At 37.5% G+C, this 15,344-nt stretch overlaps 1 protein-coding gene across 5 annotated transcripts in view; it reads left to right on the top strand.

Moving 5' to 3' along the window:
- The window catches only part of CRCP (CGRP receptor component), a 44,999-nt gene that overhangs the window by 13,699 nt on the left and 15,956 nt on the right, over positions 1-15,344 (top strand). Inside the window, exons 4-7 of one of the 5 annotated variants that reach the window (XM_078440329.2) lie at positions 2,768-2,820; positions 4,509-4,603; positions 6,929-7,030; positions 10,550-10,646. The exons of 1 other annotated variant lie outside the window; for it this stretch is intronic. In XM_078440329.2, coding sequence (XP_078296455.2) covers positions 10,567-10,646 — 80 coding nt within the window. In that variant the 5' untranslated portion in view covers positions 2,768-2,820; positions 4,509-4,603; positions 6,929-7,030; positions 10,550-10,566. The remainder of the gene's footprint in view (positions 1-2,767; positions 2,821-4,508; positions 4,604-6,928; positions 7,031-10,549; positions 10,647-15,344) is intronic. 3 more of the 5 variants (XM_078440328.2, XM_078440330.2, XM_078440327.2) reach the window with 3 other exon arrangements.

The raw sequence follows: 15,344 nt of genomic DNA, 5'->3' as shown, positions 1-15,344 counted from the left end.
CAACCAGGGAAGCTCAGCTAAACTTCAGCTTCCCAAATTTTTATTTGAGTTCTATTATATAGGCATGATTGAATGATTGGTTGCCCGTTGTAGTTCATCTCAGCCTCCAGGTGCACTGATTCTGCATGACCCAAAGCCTCCACCCTAAGTCACATTAAGACTATTCATTATGACATAAGACCTCCAGAGAAAGATACTCCTATTAAGTATAACATTGCCTCTCAGAAGCTGAAGGCAAAGGCCAGACCGTCTCTTTGGGCAAAGCTCAATTCTTTCTTTTCTTTCTTTCTTTCTTTCTTTCTTTCTTTCTTTCTTTCTTTCTACGTTTATTTATTAATGAGAGAGAGAGAGAGAGAGCATGAGCAGGGGAGGGGCAGAGAGAGGAGGAGACACAGAATCTGAAGCAGGCTCCAGGCTCCGAGTGTCAGCCCAGAGCCCGACATGGGGCTCGAACCCACAGACTGTGAGATCATGACCTGAGCTGAAGTCGGATGCTCAACCAACTGAGCCACCCAGGTGCCCCAAAGCTCAATTCTTTATTGCACAAAAAGTGATGTTTTTTATTGTAAAAAACTTAGGAAGTACCAAAAAGGATAAAGAAGAAAGCTAAAGTAATTTATAATCTAACATCTAGTTGACATTTTGCTGTTTTCTTCCAACCTTATGCTTTATCCTTAAAAAAGAAAGTTTAAGCTATTATATTTGTTATATATGATGTTTGATTTTTTAAATAATTTTTTAAAAAGTTTACTTTTATTTATTTTGAGAGAGAGCAGGTTGGGGAGGGTCAGAGAGAGAGGGAGACAGAATCCCAAGCAGGCTCTGCCTGATAGGGGTCTCGAACTCATGAACAGTGAGATCATGACCTGAGCCAAAATCAAGAGTCAACGCTTAACCGGCCGAGCCACCCAGGTGCCCCTGTGATGTTTGATTTTTATATCTGTCATTTTAATTTATGTTTTGGCTATTTCCTTTCAAATCTGATTTTGTCTTTATAAAGGGTTTAGTTTTTATTTTTTTTAACTTTTATTTTTTTGACATTTTATTATTCTTTTTAAAGTTTATTTATTTATTTTGAGAGAGAGAGCAGGGGAGGGGGCAGAGAGAGAATTCCTAGCAGGCTCCACACTATCAGCACGGAGCCTGATATGGGACTTGAACTCATGAACCGTGAGATCATGACCTGAGCTGAAATTGAGAGTTAAGGATGCTTAACCACTCACGCCAGTCAGAGTGGCCAAAATGAACAAATCAGGAGACTATAGATGCTGGCGAGGATGTGGAGATACGGGAACCCTCTTGCACTGTTGGTGGGAATGCAAATTGGTGCAGCCACTCTGGAAAACAGTGTGGAGGTTCCTCAAAAAATTAAAAATAGACCTACCCTATGACCCAGCAATAGCACTGCTAGGAATTTACCCAAGGGATACAGGAATACTGATGCATAGGGGCACTTGTACCCCAATGTTTATAGCAGCACTTTCAACAATAGCCCAATGATGGAAAGAGCCTAAATGTCCATCCACTGATGAATGGATAAAGAAGTTGTGGTTTATATACACAATGGAGTACTACGTGGCAATGAGAAAGAATGAAATACGGCCCTTTGTAGCAACATGGATGGAACTGGAGAGTGTTATGCTAAGTGAAATAAGCCATACAGAGAAAGACAGATACCATATGGTTTCACTCTTATGTGGATCCTGAGAAACTTAACAGAAACCCATGGGGGAGGGGAAGGGGAAAAAAAAAAAAAAAAAAAAAAAGAGGTTAGAGTGGGAGAGAGCCAAAGCATAAGAGACTGTTAAAAACTGAGAACAAACTGAAGGTTGATGGGGGGTGGGAGGGAGGGGAGGGTGGGTGATGGGTATTGAGGAGGGCACCTTTTGGGATGAGCACTGGGTGTTGTATGGAAACCAATTTGACAGTAAACTTCATATATTGAAAAAAAAAAGGATGCTTAACCAAGTGAGCTGCCTAAGCACCTCTAGTTTTTATTTTTATTTACTTTGTTATTTTAGGGGGAGAGGGGCAGAGAGAGAGAGAAAGAGAAAGAGAATCCCAAGCAGGCTCCATGCTCAGGGGCGTGATCTCATGATCCTGGGATCATGACCTGAGCTAAGATCGAGTCGGACGCTTAACCAACTGAGCCAACCAGGCACCCCAGGATTTAGTTTTAATTATCTTTATCTTTTCAAAGACAAAATTAAATCTGGGTTAAGTTACCATAATCCCTTTTAAGGAATTTAAGGGGGGGTTTAGTACGTTTGTCCCCATTCCTCCCTGTCTGGTTTTGTTCATCTAATCATGTGTTTGAAATCCCATCATTCATTTATTCACTCATGTTCTTTTACATTGTATCATTCATCCATCTCTAAAAAAAAAAAAATGAAATGTTTGTAATTAGTTTTACAGCCAAATTTCAAGCTGTCAGGTGCTTTTCTGCGTGCTTAAATTAGTCTAAGCTCACTGCCACTCTATTACATACTCATTAAGCTCTTGCTTTTAATATGTGGTACCTTAAGGAAAGTTGTTGTGGTGTTAAGTGTTTTGAGACTGTTTATACTTGAGAATGTATTTCTCGTGTTTTTAATGTGAATGACCCCTCATCTGACTATGGAGTTATTGGGCTCAGCCTTCAGTCGTCAAGGCTCTGTAGGTATTACTTGGTCTCTTATTGTTTGTCGTTGTGGAGGAGTCTGAGACCAACCAGATTTTTGAACTTGAGAGAAACTCTTAACTTATGAGGTTACTGTTTACTTTTCAGGCTTGAAATTCCTTTCAAGTTATGTCTAGGTGGGATTCTCTCTTTTAAAAAAAGTAAGAGCCTTTTATTTTGAGATAATTTTACAGAAAAGTTATAAAGATGGTGCTGAGAGTTCCCATATGTCCTTCCCCCAGGTTTCCTTGATGTTAACATTTTATTTAACCATGGTACAATGATCAAAACTAAGAAAATTACACAAACATTTTATTCAGATTTTCTCAGTTTTTCCATTAATGCCCTTTTTCTGTTCAAGGATCTGATTCAGGATGCCATTTTGTGTTTAACAGGTTAAATGTTAGCATGTCTTCTTATATCCTCCCGTCTGTAACGGATCCTTAGTCTTTCCTCAGCCTTTCCTCATCTTCCATGCATGACCTTGACACTTTGAAGAGTACCAATGCAAGTCTTTTATAGAATGTCCTTCAGCTTTGGTTTGTTTGATGTTTTCTCATGATCAAACTGAAGTTACAGCTTTTGGGGAAGAATGCCACAGAAGCGATGTGCCCTGCTCAGTGTGTGATACAGGGTACATGATATCAGTGTCTTGTCACTGGTACTGTTAACTGAGATCACGTGATTACAGTGGTATCTGCCTGGTTTCCCCACTGTAAAGTTACTGTTTTTCTGTTTACACTTCGTATTCGTTAGAAAGGAGTCACCAAGTCCAGTCCATTGAAAGGCACCTCTTGAAGGGAAGGGTATCAAAGAGTTTGAGGACATATGTATTAAAACTATCACAGTATTAATAAATATTTGGGGAAGATGCTGTGAGGCTATGCAAATATCATATTTCTCCTTAAGCTTTTGCCCATTGATTTTAGTATTCATTGGTAGGTCTTTTCTGCAGTAATTATTACTGTGGTTCAATTGCCTAATGGTGATTATTTCCCTCATTCCTTCCATGTTTAACACATAGAAATCTTCTGTAACAAACAATTGTTCCTTCTCATCCATTTATTTATTATATCCGTATGGATTTGTGACTATTTTATTCTTTGGGTTTCATGTCTTTAAAAAAATTGTCTGAAGGGGCTCCTAGGTGGCTCAGTCGGTTGAGTGGCAGCTTCTGCTCAGGTCATGATCTCACGTTTCATGAGTTCGAGCCCCACATTGGGCTTGCTGCTTTCAGTGTGAAGCCTGCTTTGGACCCTCTGTCCTCCTGTCTCTCTCTGCTCCTCTCCCACTTGCACTCTCCCTTAAAAATAAACATTAAAAAGAAAAAAGAAAAAAATTGAAATATAACACAATTGTCAGATTGAGGTTTTTCTTCTTCTTTTTTTAAAATCAGGAAAGGTTTCTTCCTGAATGTCATTCATTATTCCTGTTCTAGCTACTGATTTTCTTTTTGAGGAATTCCCATTATATGAAGATTAACTCTCCTGAAGGCATTTTTTTATAGAAGATTGTCTTTTATTTTTATTTAATATTTTTTTATTTTTGAGAGAGAGTGAGAGACAGAGTGAGCAGGGGAGGGACAGAGAGAGAGGGTGACACAGAACCTGAAGCAGGCTCCAGACTTTGAGTTGTCAACACAGAGACTGATGTGGGGCTTGAACTCACAAACCATGAGATCGTGACCTGAGCTGAAGTTGGACACTTAACCGACTGAGCCACCCAAGGCACCCCTATAGAAGATTTTTTAAACAAAATTTTACAATACTAAATTATAACCATTGTCTTCCCTTTTTCTCATTCAGATTTTTTTGTCTTATGCATTTTCTTTTTAAAATTTTTTTCATAGACATTAAAATATATATCAAAAACACCATGCAGGCACCAGAGTCCTGAGATTGTCAGAGAGTTTCTCACAGCAATGAAAAGCCACAAGTTGACCAAGTAAGTAAAAATTCTTTTAACTAGGAAAAGTGTGACACATAATGAAAATGATAGCTTACAAAAACCATCCTGAGCATTGGTGTATTTCTATTTAGTTGGGTTTTGAATCATAATTAACACACAGTGCTCCTTTACAGTAGGATCATGGTATCATAGACCAGACAGCTAAGACTTAGACACAAGTGTCTTTCTAGAGCCAGAAACAGAATGTAACGTAAAAAATCTTTCTTTGTTTTTTGTTGTTTTTTTTGAATCCCAGTTCTATGAGCTGCCCCATAACCCCTTTCTAGCACTCAGGCCAAATTGGTTAGAAATGAAGTTCACAAATTACAGTGCTCTTTATAAAGTTGATCAGTTAAGTCATTTGGCATTTGTGTTTACTTGGGGCAAAAATGGGTTGATAATGTTGTCTTCCAGGGGCTTGATTACTTTTCCTGGTTATTTTCTTTATTTCTTTTTTTAAATAGGAAGTATAAACATCATTAAAAATTGGATTAAGATTAGTTTATATGAGAAGAATACTAGCCCTAGTCTTTTAGAATTAATACCAGAGCTGATAAATCCCAAAAGCCGTTGTCATTCATTCAGGATAATTAATAATTTTCTTTTGAGGGAAACATTGGTGTTATTTCAGACACACGGGGGCTACACTGTCAATAAACTAAGTGACTTCTCTTGCCTCTCCAGGTGAACTCTGAAGGCAGTCCTCTTTCAAATGTGTGTTTGTGTGTATATACTTTGTTTTTTCACTTGTGGTAAAATTTATCATCTTAACCACTTTTAAGTGTGTAGTTCATTAGTGTTAAATATATTCACATGTTGTGCAACCAGTATCCAGGAGTTTTTAATCTTACAAAACTGGAACTCTGTACCAATTAAATAACTCCCATTTCTTCCTCACCCCAGCCCCTGACAATCACTGTTCCATTTTCTGTTTGTATTCTTTTTCAAGATGATTTGGATTGTTTAGGGTCCCTTGGGATTTCCATATGGCTTTTTCTATTTCTGCAAAAAAATGTTATTGGGATTTTGATAGGGATTATGTTGAATCTGTAGGTTTTTGGATAGTATTGACATCTTAACAGTGTAAAGTTTTGCAGTCCACAAACATGGGATTTCTTTCTATTTTTGTCTTCTTTAAATCTTTCAGCAATATTTTATAGTCTTCAGTATACAAATCTTTTACCTCCTTGGTTAAGTTTATCCCTAATTATTTAATTTTTTTCAGTGCTGTTGTAAATGGAATTGTTTTCTTAATTTCTTTTTCAGATTGTTCATTATCAGTGTATAGAAACACAACTGGTTTTCATGTGTTAATTTTTGTATCCTGTAACTTTGCTGAAATTGTTTATCGGTTCTAACAGTTTTTTGTTGCATCTTTAGGCTTTTCCACCTATATCATAGTGTTGTCTGTGAACAGAGATAATTTTACTTCTTTTTCAGTTTGCATGCTTTTGTGTCTTTTTCTTGTTTAATTCCTCTGGCTAGGACTTCCAGTACTATGTTGAATAGAAGTGGTGAAATCAGGGACGCCTGGGTGGCTCATTTGGTTAAGCGTCTGACTCTCTTTCGGTTCAAGTCATGATCTCATGGTTCGTGAGATTAAGCCCTATGTCAGGCTCTGCACTGATTGCCTGAAGCTTGCTTGGGATATTCTCCCTCCCCCTCCCCCTCCCCCTCCCCCTCCCCCTGTCTTTCTCTCTCTCTCTCTCTCTCTCTCTCTTTCAAAATAAATAAACTTAAAAAAAAAAAGTGTGAAAGCAGTCATCCTTGTCATCTTCCTAATCTTAAGAGGAAAAGCTTTCAAACCCTTGCACCATTGAATAGATGTTACCTGTGGGTTTTTTGTATGTGGTCTTTGTTATGTTGACGTAGTTTCCTTCTATTCCAAGTTTGCTGAATATTTTTATCATGCAAGGGTATTGAATTGTGCCACATGCTTTTTCTGCAACAATTCAGCTGATTAGGTGGGTTTTTTTTCCTTCAGTTTTTAGTGTGATACATTACACTGATGGATTTTCACGTGTTGAGCAGTTCTTGCATTCCATGAATTAATCCCACTTGGTCATTGTGTGTAATTCCTTAATATGCTGGTTGGGTTAATATACTGTTGAGGATTTTGCACTAACTTAAGAGATACTGGTCTATAGTTTTCTTGTGGTGTCTTTATCTGGCTTTAGTATCAGGGCAGTCTTGGCCTTATAAAATAGAAAGTGTTCTGTCTGCTTTAATATTTTAGAGGAGTTAGAAGATTCAGTGGGTTTTTTTTTTGTTGTTGTTTATTTTTTTAATATTTGACACACTGTATTCTTTATTTATTTTAAGTAGGTTCCACGCCCAATGAGGGGCTTGCACTCACGACCCTGAGATCAAGGGTTGCATGCTGTACCAACTGAGCCAGCCAGGTGCCCCTGAGAAGATTTGGTGGTAATTCTTGGTTAAATGTTTGCTAGAATTCACCTGTGAAACCATCTTGTCCTGGACCTTTCTTTATTTGAGGTTTTAGATTATTCATTAAATCTCCCTACTACTTATAGTTCTGTTCAGATTTTTTATTTCTCCATCGAGTCTTGGTAAGTTGTGTCTAGGATCATATGTATGTATTTTTGAGGGAAGATTATTTACTTGTTACCCAAAGTCATTCTTGTTCTTTGATGTATTATAAGCTTTAAGCTTAGAAGCTTGTAATGTTTGTGGGGGGGGGGGGGGCGGTGGGGATCAGAGAAGATTTTCCTTATTAAAAGCCAGTATGAATTATATCGGATGAACCAGGGAAGTTTCACGTCTCTACCTTACATTCCATTTACACATTCCATTTATTGAGTCCATTTAATGTTCGTGCATTTAACACTCTCATTTAATTGTAATTTTCATAGCAGCCCAATGGACTGCTGTTACTGTATAGACTGTACTGCAGATGGGGATATTTGAGTTCGTTATTTCAGCTTTCTAGTTTAACTTTGTCCTTTTTGGCTGTCTTTGCTTTTGGTTCCTGAATGATAAAGTGCTGTTGTTATTCTACCTGTTACGATGAAATCACTTCATTCCAACTGATCTAAGTAAATCAGTCTGTCACCTCTTTGAGTTCTCATTTTTTTCTCCAAACTCTTTTAGTGGGGAGGCCAAAATGCAAGAAAGTAGACTTTGTGAGAGCACCTAACGATGTAGTCAGTTGAAATTATTCCTTTAGTCTAAATGCTTTTTGGCCATTACAACCTTTAATATTGATAAAACAGATTTGAAGCAGGTTGTGTTTACAATGAAAAGAGCAGAAGCTGAATCCTCACTGGTGTTGTGGCTTTATTGCCTGCCATTGGTACACAAATATTATGGTTAATATTTGTGGTGTTTGAAGTAGTCAGGGGTGCCTGGCCTTTTTTGGTAGCTGAAAATTATTTTAAGAAATACACAAAATCAGGGGGCCTGGGTAGCTCAGTCAGTTGAGCGGGCCAACTCTTGGTTTCGGCTTGGGTCATGATCTCATGGTTTGTGAGTTCAAGCCCCACCTTGGGCTTTGTGCTGATAGTGCGGAGCCTGCTTGGGATTCTCTCCCCTTCTCTCTGGCCCTTCCCTGCTCCTCATGCTCTCTCTGTGTCTCTCTCAAAATTAAAAAAAAAAAAAAAAAAAAAAAAAAAAGAAGTATTCATAACCAGATGGTTCAGAAATTGGAGTTTAGCTCTGAGAATAGACTAACTTCCAATGGAAATGTTTCTATAGAATATGAGGGAAAGGGAAGGTGAGAAGACAAAGTCTAAGTGTAGGAAAAGTAAGGCTTTGGCTATTTTATATAAACTGCCTCACTTAATCCTGACAGCCAACTCAGTGTTTTACTGATTACTCAGTAAATCTGAGTGTTTACTCAGATTAGTGGGCTGAGGTTGAGATAAGTTACATATGTGCCCCAGATCAGTCACAGAGTGAGTGGTACAGCTTACCCAAAGTTTCATGTTGTTTTTCTGAGAAAGCTAGTTAAGTGTGTGTATAAAGATAGTAGACCCAGTGAGCCCTGTGGTTGTCCTTGTTTGGGTGTTGAGAAGGAACTTTTTCTTCTGGGGAAAAATAACATAGCTACTCTTCCAACAGCCTGTCAAGAAAATTTTTCACTCCCAGAAATTTTAGAGTAACACTGGATTCCTATAAATATTTCTTTTCAAATGATTTATCTTGTCATTAATATATAAGCAATTCATGTGTATGGCAGATCAGTTTCATCACCCCCAGAAATTATCTCCTTATGTCTTTTGTAATTAATGCCTTTCCCTGTGCTCAGTGCTTGGCAGCTGATCTGTTTTTTTTTCCTATGAGTTTGCCCTTTCCAGAAATCATGTAAATGAAATAATATAGTATATAGCATTTTGAGTGTGTCTTCCTACATTTGCATACTGCATTTGTGCTTTATCCACATTGTTGTGCATTTATTCCGTTTTATTGCTAAGTAGTATTCCAGTGTATGGCTATACTGCAGTTTGTTTATTCACTCATCAGTTGAAAGACATTTGAGATGTTTCCAGTTTTTGGCAATTATGCAGCTACTGTAAACACACCATCTGTGTTTTTGTGTGAGAATAAGTTTAACTCTAAGAAACTGCCAAACTCTTTTCTAAAGTGACTGCACTATTCTGCATGCTCTCTAGCCAATGTAAGAGAGTTCCACGAGTACTTCGTATTTTTAGTAATTTTTATTTTAGCTGTTTATATTGGTTTGAAGGGGTATCTCATTGTGGTTTTAATTACATTTTCTTGGTAATGAATGAGTGTTTTATTTTACATATCTTGGATGAAATGTCTATTTAAATATTTTGCCCATTATTTTGTTTTTATTACATAATTTTGACAGTTCTTTGTATATTCTGGATATAAGTCTTTTGTTCAGTATGTAATTTGCAGATATTCTGTCCAATTTGTGGTTTGTCTTTTCATTCTCTTAACACTATCTCAGAACACAAGGTTTTGATGGAGTCAAATTTATCTATTCTTTCTTCTCTTATGCATCCTGCCTTTAATATTTTGTGTAAAAACTGCCATATCCAGGGTTACAAAGATTTTTCTCATGTGTTTTCTTCTAGAAATGATCCATTTGAGTTGATTTTGAGGGTATGTTGTGAGATAAGGGTTGAGATTCAGTGTGTGTGTGTGTGTGTGTGTGTGTGTGTGTGTGTGTGTGCGCGCGTGCGCGTGCGCCTGCAAATTTCAGTGTTTCAATAACATTTGTTGAAAAGACCACCCTTTCTTTGTTGAATTGCCTTTGCAGTTTTGTAAGTCATCTGTTGATACTGTCACTTCATTCTGTAATCTGTTCCATTGATCTATGTGTCTCTTCTTTTGCCAGTGTCACACTGTCTTAATCACTGAAGCTTTGTAGTAAGTGTTGAAATCAAATAGTATAAGTTCTTCAACTTCGTTCTTTTCAAAATTGTTTTGGCTTTTCTGGTTCCTTTGCCTTTTTATATAAATTTTCAAATCATCTTATTGATATCTAGAACAGATCCTGCTGAGATTCTGATTGGGATTGTATTACATGTATATATCAGTTTTGAGGAAGAATTGATATGAATATTGAGTCTTCCAATCCATGAAAACAGTGTATCTCTCCATTTATTTAGGAGTTTAATTTCTTTCATCACTGTTTTTGTGGTTCAGCATACAGGTTCTGCACAATTTATTAGATTATACCTATGTATTTAATAATTTTTGGTGCTATTTTTAATAACACTGATTTCTAGATGTTCATTGCTAATGTAGAGAAATACACCTGATTTGTCTGTATTGATCTTATGCTGTACAACCTTGCTAAATCCATTTACTAATACCAGGGGCTTTTTTATTTTTTAGCACGTTCCTTGTGATTGTTCTGTGTAGACAATCATGATATTTGTGGATACAGACTTTTATTTTTTTCAAATCATTTTGCCTTTATTTCTTTTTCCTGTCTCATGCTCTGGCTAGGACCATGATGTTGATGTATGATGTTGGACAGGAGTGATAAGAGCAGACATCCCTACCTTGTTCCTGATGTTATGGGAAGGCTTTCAGCTATTTACCAGTAAGTACGTTAGCTTAAGTTTTTCATGGATGCTCTTTACCAGGTGTAGGAAGTTCAGTTTGGTGAGATTTTTTATCATGACTGGATATTGAATTTTGTCAGTTGCTTTTTCTGTGTCTGTTGAGGTGTTCATATGGTTCTTGTTCCTTAGTCTTTAAAAATGTGTCTTTTTGCTTTTTGGCTATATCTTTTCATATATTTTGCTGTAGGGATAGCAATCTATATACCTATTCGTTTACAGTCAGGATAAAGTTAGTATTTTATCACTGTCAGTAAACTATATGTAAGACTCTTAACTTCTCCCTTTTATGTTGTATTTATTATATCTACATCATTGAAATTAGTATTTAGCTGTGTTTCAACATTTACTTTATATACTTTTACATATTTTAAAGAATTTAGGAGGATAAAATAGTCTTTTATGTTTACCCAGAATTTTACCATTTATTTTGCTCTTTATTCATTTCTTCTTCTTTTTTTTTTTTTTTTTTTTTAATGTCTGTTTTTGAGAGAGAGAGCACATGACAGGGGAGGAGCAGAGAGAGAAGGGGACAGAGAATCTGCAAGCGGGCTGTGTGCTGAGCTGTCAACACAGAGCCTGACACAGGCTCAAACTCACAAACCGTGAGATCATGACCTGAGCCCAAGTCGGACACCTAACCTACTGAGCCACCCAGGCACCCCATTCTTCATTCATTTCTGAAGTCCCATGTTTATTTCTCATCATTTACTTCAGCCTGAAGAACTTCCATTAACATTTCTTTTAGAACAAATCTGCTGCTACGAATTTTCTTAGTTTTCTTTCAATTGAGAATGTTATTTTCTTTCATTCCTGAAGGATAGTGTCATAGGTTAATTGGTCTTTTAGCACTTTAAAGATGTTATTTCAGTCTAACTATCACGATTTCTGATGAGTAATCTGTGGTCACGCAATGTGTAATGTGTTACTTTCCTCTAGCTGCTTTTAGTATTTTTTCTTTTCTCTGGTTTTCAAAAATCTGATTTTGATTTTTTTTTAAGTTTATCTTTGCTGAGCTTCTTGATTACATAAATTTTTGTTTCTTACCAAATTTGTAAGGCTTTGAACCATTATTTTGAAATATTTTTTTCTACCCCATTCTCTTTCTCTTTTCTTTCTGGAACTCCAAAGACAACTGTTAGAACTTTAATAATGGTTCTATAGGTTCCCAAGGCTCTGTTCTTTTTTTTTTTTTTTAATGTTTATTTATTTTTGAGAGAGACAGAGTGTGAGTGGGGGAGGAGCAGAGAGAAAGGGAGACGCAGAATCCGAAGCAGGCTCCAGGCTCTCCACTGTCAGCACAGAGCCCAGCGCAGGGCTTGAACTCACGAATGGTGAGATCATGACCTGAGCTGAATTTGGATGTTCAATCGACTGAGCCACCCAGGTGCCCCACAAACTTTTTATTATTTCCCAAATAATCTATATGCTTGTCACTCTTAGCTCCTTAAGTGGAGTATGTCCAACCCTGTTGACACAAAAAGCTCTGGACAACAAAATACAAATAGGGGATCAGGACTGGGGAGAAAGAAAATGATGTATTGCTTTTCCTCTAGATCTACTTTGATTGTCACTTGCAGTTTCAGCTCCACTGCACCTTGTCACATGACTGTATTTTCTTCTAACATGACTGTTGATCAGTAAAGACCACAGAGCAGTCCCATTCAGGGGAACCTTCTGCAGTGATAGAAATATACCTCTGGTCTGTCCTATACAGTAGCTTTTAGCCACTTGTAGCTGTTGCTCACTGGAAATGTGGCTTGTGCAAAGGAGGAACTGCATTTGTAGAGTCATTTAATTTTAATTAAAGGTAGGTAGGAGTAGCCATGTGTAGGCGGTGGCTGGCATTATAGCAGGATTCTCTCACAGAGAGTCGTGACACTGAAGCTTTTCTTGCCAGGAAGCAACTTTATTCCTGCCAGCACTGCTCAGTTGGGTTCGTACCCGAAGAACTGAGCCCCACGTGGTGTGGTTGTTTTAATATATTTTTTACTTCTTTGTCTCCCATATATGGTAACACACAAACATGCAGTCTGATTAAGTGGTCTGATGGTACAAGGTCGTGGGGGATGTTGTCACATATGCATATAGCCAGGTTGCCTTGAGGTTTTTTTTTCTTTCCTTAGGGAGGGGACCCTACCACAGCATGTTGGGCAGTGCCATTTTATAATACCTCCTTTTAATTGACTTCATCTCACAGGCATAGACAAAATTCAGTGTCCTTTACAAGTCCTTTGCTGAATGATTCTGAAGCTTGATACACTGAACTTTTCCTGGGGGAAAAGTGGAAAGGCCATCCTCCGATTCAGATCTCCTCTTATGCCACCTATATTCTCTCCAACCATCCTTTAGTGGCTGAGGGTGCTTCTGGCAACATTTCAACTCTTGTGTCATCAGGCCTTGTCTTTGAAACCTCAGAACTGAGAATCTGGTTTGCTGGATTCCCAGAAATGTCTTTCCCATCAGAGCAGCCATTTTAACCGAAATGAGTCCATTGACTGGATTCTTATTGAGAGGTGAGAGAGTCTGAGAATTTGGTGCCAAACACCTTTAGAAATTATGAAACCAGTGTCTTTCAAGTGTGATACAGGTAATGCCATGGTGAGTGAGATGATTTTAGGTGGTACAATAATATAGTTTGATGTACTATTTTAATTTCATTAGTTAAACTTAGTTTAATGTGTACTTTTAAATTAATATTTGCATGGTATATCATTCTCTATTTCCTTCATATTTTATGATGGTACTTATACTCACTCAATGATATAGTCTGGGAAATGGCATGGGGAAAGTAGATCACTTCACCCCTCCACCTCCCCGCCTCCCGCCCAATTTTTTGTTGTGGTAAAATACACATAACATAAAATTTACCATTTCAACCATTTTTAGATGTACAGTTTCGTGTATTAAATACATTCATAATATTGTGTAGCCATCACCACCATCAGTCTTCATAACTCTTTTCATCTTGCAAAACTGAAATGCTATACTCATTAGACAGTAACTCCTGATTCCCCCAACCTCCTGCCTCAGCCACTGGTTTAACATCCTAAAATTATAACACTTTAATTTGAGTTTATACTAGTTTAACTTCAATAACATACAAAAATTCTGCTCCTTCCCCATCCTTTTCAGTTGCTGATAAAACAGAATCACATCTTTGTACATTATATGCCCCAAACATAAACTCATAAGTATTTTAAATCATCTTGAATTTTGTAGAAAGCAAAAAGTGGAGTTACAAACTGCTGTTACCATAATACTAGCCTTTATAATTGTCCATGTGTTTACCTTTATGAGGTTCTTTCATTGTTCATGCAGCTTTGATTTACTGTGTAGCCTTTCACTTCATACTGCACAACATTGTTGAGTGATTCTTCCAGGGTAAGTCTGGTTTACTTAGCATTTGTTTCACAGGAAATGTCTTAATTGTTTCTTCAGTTTTGAAGGATAGTTTTTCTGGATATAGGATTCTTACTTGAGAGTTCTTTTTGTTTTAGCACTTTGAATATTTTGGCCCACTGCCTTCTGGCCTTCAAAGTTTCTGATGAGAAATCAGCCCTCTCTGGCTTCAGGAAGCTGTATGCAAGCTGCTGCAGGAACGCTGATGCAGCCAATCCAGTAGAATTGGAGGATGGGTAGCTGGCACTGTGCCAAGGTCTGAAATCGACCAAAATTAAGTTTACTTTCCAAGCCTTAGCCTGGAAGTTGTAAGCTTTTAACGGGCTCCAGAATTCCAAAATAGTTACATCAGACAGATCCTACCAGTACAGGTGTTGTCTAGATGGGGAGACAGATTCCTGGTACCTTCTTAGAATCATCTCCGTTCTTTTTCTTTTTTTCTTTTTTTTTTTAATTGAGGCTTTATATTTTTACATCACTTTTAGGTTAACAGCAAAATTAAGGGGAAGATACAGAGATTTCCCATATACCCCTTCCTCAACAGGTGCATAGCCTCCCTCCCATTATCAACATCCCCCATCAGATTGGTAAATATGTTACAATCGATGAACCTCCATTGACACATCAATATCACCTAAAGTCCATAGTTTACATTGGGGTTCACTCTAAGAGTTACACATTCTGTGTGTTTGGTCAAATGTATAATGACTTGTATCCACTGTTGCAGTGTCATATAGAGTGTTTTCACTGACCTAGAGATCCCCTGTGCTCCACCTATTAATCCCTCCCTCCCCACACATAACCCCTGGTAACCACTGTTCTTTTTACTGTCAGAAATGTAGTTTTGCTTTCAGAATGTCATGTAGTTGGAATCATACAGTATATAGTTTTTTTCAGATTGTCTTCTTTCACTTAGTAACATGCATTTTAAACTTCCTCCATGTCTTTTTATGGTTTCAAAGCTCATTTCTCTATAACAGTGAATAATATTCCATTGTCTGAATGTACCACAGTTTGTGTATCCATTACCCACTAAAAGACATCTTGGTTGCTTCCAAGTTTGGGCAGTTATCCAAAAATCCTGGTATAAACATTTGTGTGCAGAGTTTTTTGCTGATGCAAGTTTTCAGCTCCTTTGGGTAAATACCAAGGAGTGCAGTGGATTGATGGTAAGAATACGGCTAACCAAGACTGTCTTCCAAAATGGCTGTATCTTCATCCTCACCATCAATGAAAGAGTTTCTCTTGGCTCCAGTCCTCACCAGCATTTGATTGTC

This window comes from Panthera onca, chromosome E3, assembly GCF_046562875.1.
Source record: "Panthera onca isolate mPanOnc1 chromosome E3, mPanOnc1 haplotype 2, whole genome shotgun sequence".
In the NCBI taxonomy this organism is placed as follows: Eukaryota; Metazoa; Chordata; class Mammalia; order Carnivora; family Felidae; genus Panthera; species Panthera onca.
Note: the sequence above shows the minus strand (reverse complement) of the source record. Positions and strands in the feature narration are given on the sequence as shown.